The sequence below is a fragment of the Rhizopus delemar genome, genomic scaffold, assembly GCF_000149305.1.
Source record: "Rhizopus delemar RA 99-880 supercont3.6 genomic scaffold, whole genome shotgun sequence".
NCBI classification, from domain to species: Eukaryota; Fungi; Mucoromycota; class Mucoromycetes; order Mucorales; family Rhizopodaceae; genus Rhizopus; species Rhizopus delemar.
The window spans coordinates 2,511,707-2,522,375 of NW_027137832.1; the positions used below are offsets into that span (position 1 = coordinate 2,511,707).

The 10,669-nt window shown below is 35.2% G+C and overlaps 4 protein-coding genes and 1 non-coding gene across 5 annotated transcripts in view; 2 read left to right on the plus strand and 3 right to left on the minus strand.

The window, feature by feature from the left end:
- Positions 1-131: 131 nt before the first annotated feature.
- Positions 132-1,333, minus strand: RO3G_08979 (uncharacterized protein; the record flags this gene model as incomplete). The annotated part of the gene is made up of 2 exons (XM_067663564.1): positions 132-1,102; positions 1,147-1,333. 2 exons carry the CDS (start codon positions 1,331-1,333, stop codon positions 132-134), a joined length of 1,158 nt encoding a protein of 385 aa, XP_067519665.1.
- Positions 1,334-5,232: 3,899 nt separating this feature from the next.
- Positions 5,233-5,328, minus strand: RO3G_08980 (uncharacterized protein; the record flags this gene model as incomplete). Its single annotated transcript, XM_067663565.1, has 1 exon — positions 5,233-5,328. One exon carries the CDS (start codon positions 5,326-5,328, stop codon positions 5,233-5,235), a length of 96 nt encoding a protein of 31 aa, XP_067519666.1.
- Positions 5,329-6,025: 697 nt separating this feature from the next.
- On the plus strand, positions 6,026-6,097 carry RO3G_19096. Its single transcript has one exon. It is a non-coding gene; the product is annotated as a tRNA-Cys (tRNA).
- A 3,381-nt stretch (positions 6,098-9,478) lies between these two features.
- On the plus strand, positions 9,479-9,843 carry RO3G_08981 (uncharacterized protein; the record flags this gene model as incomplete). The annotated part of the gene is made up of 3 exons (XM_067663566.1): positions 9,479-9,554; positions 9,595-9,682; positions 9,795-9,843. 3 exons carry the CDS (start codon positions 9,479-9,481, stop codon positions 9,841-9,843), a joined length of 213 nt encoding a protein of 70 aa, XP_067519667.1.
- Positions 9,844-10,333: 490 nt separating this feature from the next.
- Positions 10,334-10,669, minus strand: part of RO3G_08982 (uncharacterized protein) — a gene marked incomplete at both ends in the record, with an annotated part of 4,806 nt that continues 4,470 nt past the window's right edge. Inside the window, one exon of the mRNA XM_067663567.1 lies at positions 10,334-10,575. Within this exon, the coding sequence (XP_067519668.1) occupies positions 10,334-10,575 (242 nt within the window). The remainder of the gene's footprint in view (positions 10,576-10,669) is intronic.

Consider the following 10,669-nt stretch of genomic DNA (forward strand, 5'->3'; position numbering starts at 1 on the left):
ATAGGTCTAGCCAAAAGACATGCCCATGGCTCTATTGTTAAATGAGGAGGGGTGTGTGAAGAAGGATGCTTTGAAGCAAACTGTTTATTGAAAAAAAGATATTTACAAAAAAAAAGGAGGGGGGATGTGATTTAGCTTTGTATCCTTGTGATCAAGTGAACATTACTTGGTATATTCGAACGATAAGAAGGAGGGATTTCCTCACTATCATAAGCCGGCAAGAATTCTTCTTCACTGACCGGTTCAGGTTTTAGAAAGGTAGGTTTGGAATGAACAGAGGACCTGTTGTCGACCAGGCGTGAATAAGGTTCGAGTTGTCTGGGTGCTCTTGTACCGGGTGGGAGTGTGCCAAAGGTAAGAGGGGCATCCAACAACTTTTTTTTCATGTTCAGTGGACCATGGCGTACCTTGACCGTGACCACGAGTCGATACTCGATCTTGAGATGATTGGAGTAGGTCAGGGTAGGCGGGATCTCGTCTCGCTCTGGCATTTTGAGTTGAAAGGTGAGGGTGGTTGACGAAGGCAGTTTGGCGAGATGATGACTGGTGATGGTGGTGACCTCATTCCTTGAGAACGTCTTGTAGTTGATTTGATAATAGCGTTTGATATACGCATGGAGCTGTGAGATGCCCATGAGGTTGTCATCGGGTGAAGAGAACTGGATTGTGATCGGGATAGACAGAGCATCCTGATGGATGTTGTAAGCAAGGCGTGGTATGGACACCTTGGCCGACACGGCCTGACCGAGCTTTGTTTCTTCAATCAACGCATGCAAGTTTTTGACGGGCATGGTCTCAATAATAGGCTGGAACTGTAAGTGGACTGGCTTAGAGAGAATCGGCATCTGTTTGGGTCTCTCGACCGAGACAATCATGCTGAAGGCAGTAGCGATCAGATGATGTTGAAAGGTAGGTGGGAAATTGATGACGGGCATTTGACAAGTAAAGGGGAAAAGGTGTTCTCCTGTTTCTAATATAGGCCATGCATCACTGGGCACTTGGGCACCGACAGGAAATCCCCAGAGGATCGTACGAACGGCGAATAACCGATCGTCTGTCGTCTTTGATTTTTCCCAGCCCATCGCATCGTAGTTGACTCTTTCTATTCACAGGTTATTTTCATCCCAGCAGACTAAACAATGTTACCTGTCGCTTTAAATACGAGTTTTATGTGATGAACAGGGATGGGTGATGCAGCAATCAGTTTGACTACACCCTCAAGTACTGAACCTGGATAACAAATGGCTTGACCCTGTTCATTTTGATATTGCGGATAAAATAAAATCTCAAATTGAATATTGGAATCTTTATTTCCCATTAAAGTCGATATCATCTTACTGTTTCTCTGACTACGTTTATTGTAGTCTTCTTCTTTAAATAATATGGATGAAAGCAAAACAAAAAAAAAATTAAATAGAAATGAGTGCGGGGGAAAATAAAAGAGAAAAAGAAAAAGAAAAAGTGAAAGCTTATCTTTAATAGATGGATTCAATGTAATACAAAATAATTTCCTTTATTAGCAATCTTTGCATTCATTTAGTATAAAACCATAATGCAGAAAAGGAAAAACTATTTACCTTGCCTGTTGTAAATGAATCATTTTTAATCTTTATCCAATCATCGCTTATTTAATTCATGTGAGAAAAGAGATCCTCATCGTCATGACAAATGATGAATCTCCGAGGAAAAAAAAAAAAAAAAAAAAAAAGGAGGAGGGTTGTGCTAGTTACACTATGGATCGCATGATCATGCAACTTTGATAGAAGCAAAAGAAAGTGAGCCTGCTCAGGTTTGCATGACTCTTGTTTATGCAAATTACACGCGTCTCGACTTTTATTGTTTCAAAAAACGTGGAGTTCCCCCGGTCAGAAGGTGAACCTACTTGACTTTTCGGGTATTTTCTGCCCCTTTTATTGAAAATGAACATACTTTAAAAGAGAGCTTAAAAAAAATAAAAAAAATAAATCTATTCAACATGGATAGAGTACACCTAAGCTGATACACCAGCGGAATGTCCTCAAACAACAAGGTGAATGTGACCCTCCCCTCTTTTGTATCCACAAGTCAAGTTGCTTTAAAGTGTGGGGTCATGAAAAGAGAAGACGGAATTCTTTGTTTATCAGACGCCTTGTGAAGTCAAATGATCAAATGATCGACAATGTAATCCTTGACAGGTGTCTCTTTCAAAGTAAATGAATCAATCATCCCAGTTTTGTCATTTAGGAACAGTCGGTGTTATTGAATGGAAGATAGATTTTCCATTCTTTTTGGTTTGTTCAAAGTAAGTCTTGGTTTAATCGAATGACTTCTCTCACTTGAGCATCATTCCCTCATGATTTTTCTTTTTTCTCTCGTACTCTCTCTCTCTCTCTTAAACAAGTAAATTTGTTCATCTGATCTGAATCAGTGACACACACACATTCTCTCTCTCTCTCACATGAATTTCGCAGCCAAAGAGAGATAACACCATCCTATCACATTCACTGTCATCTCTCTCAGAGCTCTTGATGTCTTCCAAAGGATCAATGTCCAATTGTCTTGCGTTTTTTCTCTTCCTATCGCACTGTATTCCAAATAACAAAAGGATTGCCTCGTCCTTTGATGAAAGCCCATGCTGTCATTGGGTAGGGTCCTGTCAACATCCGCTTCATTTCTTTTGGATCGTATCACGAACTCTCTAATCGCCCACAAAAGACACATGATTTGATCGAGACCGAGGATGGCAATAAAGAGAGAATGAACCCACTGGACACCTTAAATTTCCTTTCCTTCACAGATCGTAGTCAAAGCAACCCCTCATCCTTTCCACAACATCCCCCCCCCTCCTCTTTTCTTGCCCCGGCCCTTTTTCTTTTTAATCTAAAGGGCCTAGAGGGGTTGCATTCATCAAGACCTTTTATGAAAAGGTGGTATTGATCTCGAATAAGCCGAGTGTTGTAGAGGAGGAGGCGGGCTTGTATAACTTCTAAGCTATGTATCTTATCAGCCACTTTTGTACATATCCCTTGATAGAATCATATGTTTGGTTTTTATGATGTCAACACTATTTCATCTGGAATGAATCAAAAGAGCCTTGGACTTGACCAGTGCGTGGATAAAGCTTAAATACAGATGAACGATAGAAATACCGAAAATAGAATTTGAAAAGTTATTTTTAGAGGCTCAAAGTCATTTTTACCATCCTCATAGGTTGATATCAATACAATTCTTCAGTAGCTTATTAGCTTTTTCAATCAAATTGCGTGTTTTAAAATAGAAAGTTATCTTCTTCCATACGAACAATAACAAAAGTAATGTTTCATGATATACGAGTAACAGCACCGCTCTTTCATCCAACCTGCAACTTGTAGCCAAACATAACCGTATTCGTCCTCCTGGCACAACATCTTCCCATTGACCCACACAAGATTTATTCAGTGTCAGATAAGCCTACAGTGCCCTTTATACATCAGAATGAACAGGGTCCAACTGGAATCGATGGAATAGAATCAAAAAGTTTGATGAAAAGTTGTCATCAAAAGAAAACTTGTTTTTTTTTTAAAAAAAAGAAAAAAGGCTGTATTTCCTCCTTTGGCATTCGAGAATAGTTACAATTCTGCAACACGTTTAGGAATGGATTCAACTGTAGATTAGATGAAGATCAGACCACTCTTTATACATTAAATTCCTCGCAAGTTAACAATCACGGCCATCTGCGCCATGCTCCTAATCCTATCCTTCTTCATACAGTACCTTGTAATCGATTGAAGTGACATATTCTCCACCCTCCCTGTCTTTGATGATAGGAGAATGTACAAGGTAGTGATAATTATACCAAATATGAATTTGCTTTCGCTAGGCATCATGTTTATGTGAACAACCCCATCTAAAACTTGAAACCATTTTAATTTTCTAGTTGTCCATTTTATACTTGATCGCGTAGAAAACCAACGTATCCGATTGCTTGATCTCTTTTTTATTGAGGGCATAAAATGAAGAATGCACTCTTTGCTATTCATTCGTGAATAGGATAAAGTAAGCAAAACGATCCTAATGCTTAGTGCTCTGGCGATCTACAGTCAAATAATTATTATTATTATTATTTTTTAAAAAAAAAGAGAAACTTGATGCAATCATCGCCTTTTGTAATCTTCACAACATTACCTTTTCTCACGTATAGAAATTCTGTCTGTTTGTAAATAAACACTTGCGTTTCAACCCCGTCCACTATCCTTCATCCATCGCATTAATTATGATATAGAAAATACACCAAGGAGAACAGGCTTATGTTTCAAATGTACTGTGATATCTTTTGTTTTTGGTTGCTTATAGTATGAAGTAGAGTTGACTGTAAAGAGGTTTGACATGGACCCAAAGTTTTGAATAGTGTTTGGCTTCGAAGGTAGTAACAGATTGGGTATAAAATCACTAGTAATCAATAACTACCAGACCTTGTCAAGTAGGTCAAACTGTTTAGAGAAAAAAAGTATTAAAACGAACAAAAAAAAAAGAAATTGTCATGCAGTGTATGTTCCAATGGAATCCTTGGTTTGAAATGAAAAGACAAAGTGTTTGATTTAGATATTGATAAAACCACAATAAAAAAAAAAAGAGAAACGAGAGAGACATGAACATTTGCATGCTTTTGCCTTTGAATTGCTTTGCGTGTTGGCAAGTTCATCACTTGAATTCAATCTATAAAATTGAATTGAGTGGGTTGATTTGATATGAAACTAGTGTTTAAGTTAAACTGTATCAGCATCACCGTCATTTTCACTATCGTTATCGGTTTTGCTATAGCAGAGGCAGACGAGCAACCGAATGGGCAGAGAAGCATAGGACGAGAACACATCAATTGTCGACACTGTCGTATTTTTCTTTATTAAATACATACATGTCGTGTGTGATCATTCAAGATCTTCAATGCTATACAATTTAAAACTATTTCTCTATAACACATAGTGTTCTATAGCCATCACTGCACACAAAAGACTCTAGTAATTTACACTGTGCAATTTTGGCTCCTCCATTATTAATTTTATATAAAAAAAAGACATGGTTTGTATTGAATGGGCTTTTCCTCTCTTTCTCTCTCCTATCTTCACTCATTAGAGGTTCAAGAGACTCATTGATTATCAAGTTTCCTTTTCTATTTTATTTTCACTTTGAATCGGCTACAAATGACATGCCAATATCACTGGCACTCATATGATGAAGACAACAGTGAGTTTCAGAGTAGGATGTATGCTTAAATCAAGAGATATAAACATGCTCAAAACCCTGCTTACCAGACACCCTTTGAAAGTCACGAACAGTACGAGCCTTGTTGCAAGATGGGCTGTCGGCCATCGCGATAGCACAGAAATCAGAAAGATTGAGTTGGATGCTATTATTTCCATTAGACAAGATGTACAATTAAAGGCATCAGAAACATAACTTGCTCTGCATAACTTGACGCGAACAGTCGGATTAGAGGTAGTTGCAGAGGCGAGTTTTGCTTGTAGTTAAACAAGTGGCTCGGGTTAGGTTTGTGTGATTCCTTCAGATGGCCATTTTCAGCTCTTAATGCCACTAATTGCTGAATTAGTCCCTCACAGTCAAAAACACCCTGTTCAAGCTTTTGGAGCTTGAACAGATTTTGGACAGATAATGTCAGCAAAATAAACATTGCTTTGTAGCGCAGAATTAAGTTTGTTGTTCTATACTCCAACAGATGGAACATTACGAAATGTTGGCAAGTTGAAAAAAAAAAAAACTACGAGTATTGATCCTAGTGGTTCGAAGTTTGGGGAGGCATTGGTACTGTGTTCAAACGTATAGCAAATCATCAGTTAACGAGCGGAAAGCACAAAGAAAGATAAAAGCAGGTGAGAAACACATAATAAATAAGCATGGCATTATGAGTACGAACAAGAACAAATTAAACGGTGAAAAATCAAATTCTCCAAAAACATACAATATATTATATCAGATGTCCGGACCGCATTTTTCCGGACCGGAGCATTACCAGATATAGCATATTAAAAATTAGCACTTTTAACGAAAAGAGGGATTAGCTCAGCGGTAGAGCGGAAGATTGCAAATCTTTAGGTCCCGTGTTCAATCCACGGATTCCTCTTTCCGAAATCCAGTTTTGACTGGGTATTCGTTGTTTTTCCTTCAGAAGGAGCTAATATTTTTATTGTTGCACAAATAGAGTGTAACACTGTTGTAGTGTAGCACAAATGATGAAATTTTAGATCAAGAGAACAATGCTGATCACAAGAATAATTTTGATGTCCAGCGACATTGATGTCGTTCGACATAGATGTCAAACAACACAAACAATAAGCCACGCCAATTTTTATATAAATAAGATGAATAATTTTAAACAAAATAACATTATCCAATTCAATAAATCAAATCTTCTTACACTTAAAAAGCAATCTTTTCTTATTGGATCACAATAACCTTTTCTTTTCTTTTTACTTTTACTTATTCTTTCTGATCTGATACCCGAGTTATCACAAATCAAGAAAGATCCCTTTTATTTTTATCGTTTATCAAACAATCTTATTCTTAACCTTATTGATCTAAAAAGATCTGGTGGTCACTACTCAAAGACAATTTACTCTAAAGAACTGTTAAACGTTCAATCAAGTTACCTAAACTCAAGTCATTCAAGACTTCAAACCTCAATTTAAACAAATCTACATCACTTTAACACAAGCCAAGTCCCAAGTACTAACAAGTTACAGTAGTAACAGCAGGTCAAGTCAAGCCACGGTCATGGTTACATTGTTGTACCTATGATTATGAAGATGTGAACTCCGAAACTACTTTCAAGCTTTAATTTTTGACGATTTGTAAACCACTTTGCAAATTGACATTATTTTACCTATTTGACAAAATTTTAACCATTTGATATATTTTTTACCTTTTGATATTTTTTTAACCTTTTGATATTGTGACGCAGTTGGTGTAACTTTTGCTGAAGAAAGGACTCAGTCCTAGGAAGGAGTCAGTCCTAGGAGGGACTCAGTCGTAGGAGGGACCTCAGTCCCTGAAGATAAACCAAAAAAAAATTCAAAAATAGAAAAACACAAAAAAATGATAATCATATAAATATTCCCTCTTATAAATTCACTGAACTGGACTGAACTTCACTTTTAAAAATATCTTTTATTCAAATAAACATCGAGTTCCTCTTTATCAAAACTCTTTATTTTTATTTTATAACTCAAGCAAGTCAAGTCCTTTGAAGTCAAATTATCTTCATCGTATCACTTTTATATTCTCTTATCAAGAAAACACTTTATTACGTTTTACTGTTTGATCTACAATACAAGATCTGGTGGTCACTTACTACAAGCAAACCAAATTTATTCATTTAAACACAAATCTTTGATCTGAAATTCTTTTACACTCTAAAGAAAAGTCAAATTTACTTCTAAACTCTTAAGGCCATTACAACAAAAACGTTAAAGTTACAATATTTTTTTAACCTTTTGAAATATTTTTTAACCACTTCAAGATTTTTTAATCTTCGTCAATATTTTTACTTTTTGTAAAAATTGAATTTTATATTTTTTGCTTGTAAAAAGCCTAGCTTTTTATTCTCTTTTTGAAAAACTTCACTTAGCTTGACTTAACTTGACTTTTTTAACAATATAAATGTATTTTATCAATAAACCAAGTATCTTTATCTCTGAATCTTTTGGTATAATACTCTTAAAACACAAGCAAGACAAGTCCCTTGAAGAAAACTATCTTCATTGTAAAACCTTATAATGCTCTTATCAAGTTACCTGATTATAAAACAAGTCTGATCAACCTAACAAGATCTGGTGGTCACTCACAACAAGCAAAACCAATATCAACACTTAACTCAAGTCTTATTTTTATTCTCTTTTTATCAACTTTATTCTATTTCAAAACCTTTAACTTCTACAAGCCATTAAATGAAGAAGAATTACACTGTAGTAATAACAAGGTCAAGTCAAGCCACTGTCATGGTTACATTGTAGCACAAATGACGAAATTTTGAATCTGGAGAACAATGCTGATCACAAGAACAAATTTTGATGTCCAGTTATATTAATGTCGGTCAACATAGATTGCAAACAACATAAACAATAAGCCACGCCAATTTTTATATAAATAAGATGAATATTTTTAAACAAAATAACAACATCCAATAAATCAAATCTTCTTGCGCTTAAAAAGCAATCTTTTCTTATTGGGTCACAATTACCTTTTCGTTTCTTTTTACTTTTACCAATTATTTCTGATCTGATACCCGAGTTATCACAAATCAAGAAAGATCCCTTTTATTTTTATTTTTTATCAAGCAATATCACTCTTAACCTTATTGATCTATAAAGATCTGGTGGTCACTACTTAAGCTAAATTACTCTATCAAAAGAACTAATAAACGTTCAATCAAGTTAACTAAACTCAAGTCATTCAAGGCTTCAAACCTCAAACTAAACAAATCTACACCACTTTAATACAAACCAAATCCCAAGTACTAACAAGTTACAACATTGTGACGCAGTTGGTGTTGTTGTAACACACAAAAACAAAAGAACGAAATTTAAATCGTTGCAGTTTATAACTACCATCTTATACTATACAACAACCGACTCTTATGTTATAACAACCATCCAAACTACCAATGTAATACACGGAATACTAAAAAGGAAAATTACAACACTATGGTTATAGGAGAGATACTATCTCAATAGCAAACGAAGCTATGCTAGTAGCAAAGGAATTCAAGGACAGCAAAGAAAAAGAAGAAAACAAAAGAAAAACCAAAAAAAGCACAAAAATTATGAAAATCAAAAACATATAAATATCAGTGCCTTTTTATAAATATTTCAGTTATTATCACATTACCTTACCTTATCACAATAAATATCCTTTGAATCCAATTATCTCTTTATTCTATTTGTATAAATAGGAAGAACAAATAATCCTTTGAAACTTGTATCCCTTTGTAAATCCCTATTATTTTATTTTTACTTTGCCTTTTTTATTCAATTCAAGTCTGATCAAGGTCATCAGCCTTGTACAGGTACTTGTCATCTTTATACAAGTCATTTGTCTTGAGTTGCTAGGTCATGGATTCTAGCTGTGCTTTACCATATTTAAAATATGTTTTGCATTCATTTGCTTTAGCTTTTTTTAAAAAAAAGAATATAAGAGAATGTTACTGAATATCGTTTCTCCATCAGCAATATCTTGGAATGTGCATTTTACATTATTATGGAAAGTTTACAATATATGATTTTTTGCTACAGTCATCCAAATCATACGGAAAGCTCACTGAAATAATTCTTTGAGCAGAGTCCTGTGTCGGATGAGATTGTCATCAATCAAATCCAGAAAGAGCTATTAAAATATCTGCTTACGGTTCTCTATGTTGATATCGTTTGTATTTTTATATGTCATTGTTTCATACGTTTAAATAGAAAACTTTATTTAAAATAAACCTCATTTAGGCGCATGGTATTCAATGTATATATCACTTTCGCCTGAGGCAGATATAAAAAAAAAGGTAAAGGAGGCTAAGAATCCTTTTGGGATCAAAGGTAAAAATGATATAAGCTGATGAAAAAATGGATTTAGTAGAAAACAAAGTTAAAGGAAGGAGAGGGGAGCCAATTGAAAAACCTTTGCCCGAGATGAGATGGCGGCATAGGCGGATTCTTTGTATGAAGTATGTGGTTAGGTTCATAAAGGATGGTAAAAGCGGTTGGTTAAATACGTTGCTCGTTTATCCATGGAGTCTATACATGATCAATATGTCCTGTGTGGTATTTGTATGGTAGGACAAAGTTATACGATACAAAGTATTCAAAGTCAATTGGGCCAGAATAGACAAAGAAGTGGATAACAGCATTGTAAATGGAGGTCCCGAATTTCATATTTTAGCTACGCTGTTATATTTCCTTGTTTAAATAGTATGTTTTACGCATTACAGGAGTGAAAGTTCTTGTTGGACATCTCTTTATATCTTTTCCACTTGAAATTAACAACAATAAAGTGTTTGTGACTTGAAGGCTCAATATAACTGCTTTGAAACAGCCTTCTGAAACAAGACTAACTTTAGCTTATTCTATGACAAACTAATGTAGTGTCAATCAAAGACCTAAACACGCCAAAAATCATTAAATTATCTAAAGTATATGCATTTTTTTTTTATTAATAAACAGAAGTTCATTTTTTTTTTCTTCTTATTCTGTATACAACTCTGCACCTTTGTTTCATCCACAAAGAAAAACAAAAAAGGAGGAAGGCACAGTTTAAATAATTGTGTTATTTTTAAAATAAAAAAAGGGGAAGTAGCTATTTAAAATCAAAAATGAAATTATGCAACATCCTGATTTAACACACTGGACTCAGGAGCATGTTCTTGTAAAGGCGTATATTCTGTATTTTGTTCTACAGACAAAGGGGCAGCAACAGAAGCAAGGACTGGTTCTTCCTTCATATCTAAATGAGTCATTTCTTCTCTTTTTTCTACCAATGGCTGCTCTATTGTTCCATCCAACTGGTGTGGTTCCTCTTTAGGTAGATGCTGCTCTGCTTTCACTGGCTCCTCCTTCTTTTCTACAGGATCAATCAAGCTCATTTCCGCTGATGCATCACCTTCAGGTGATTGTTCTTCAGATGCATCCTTCACTTCACTTTCAGCTTCATCAAC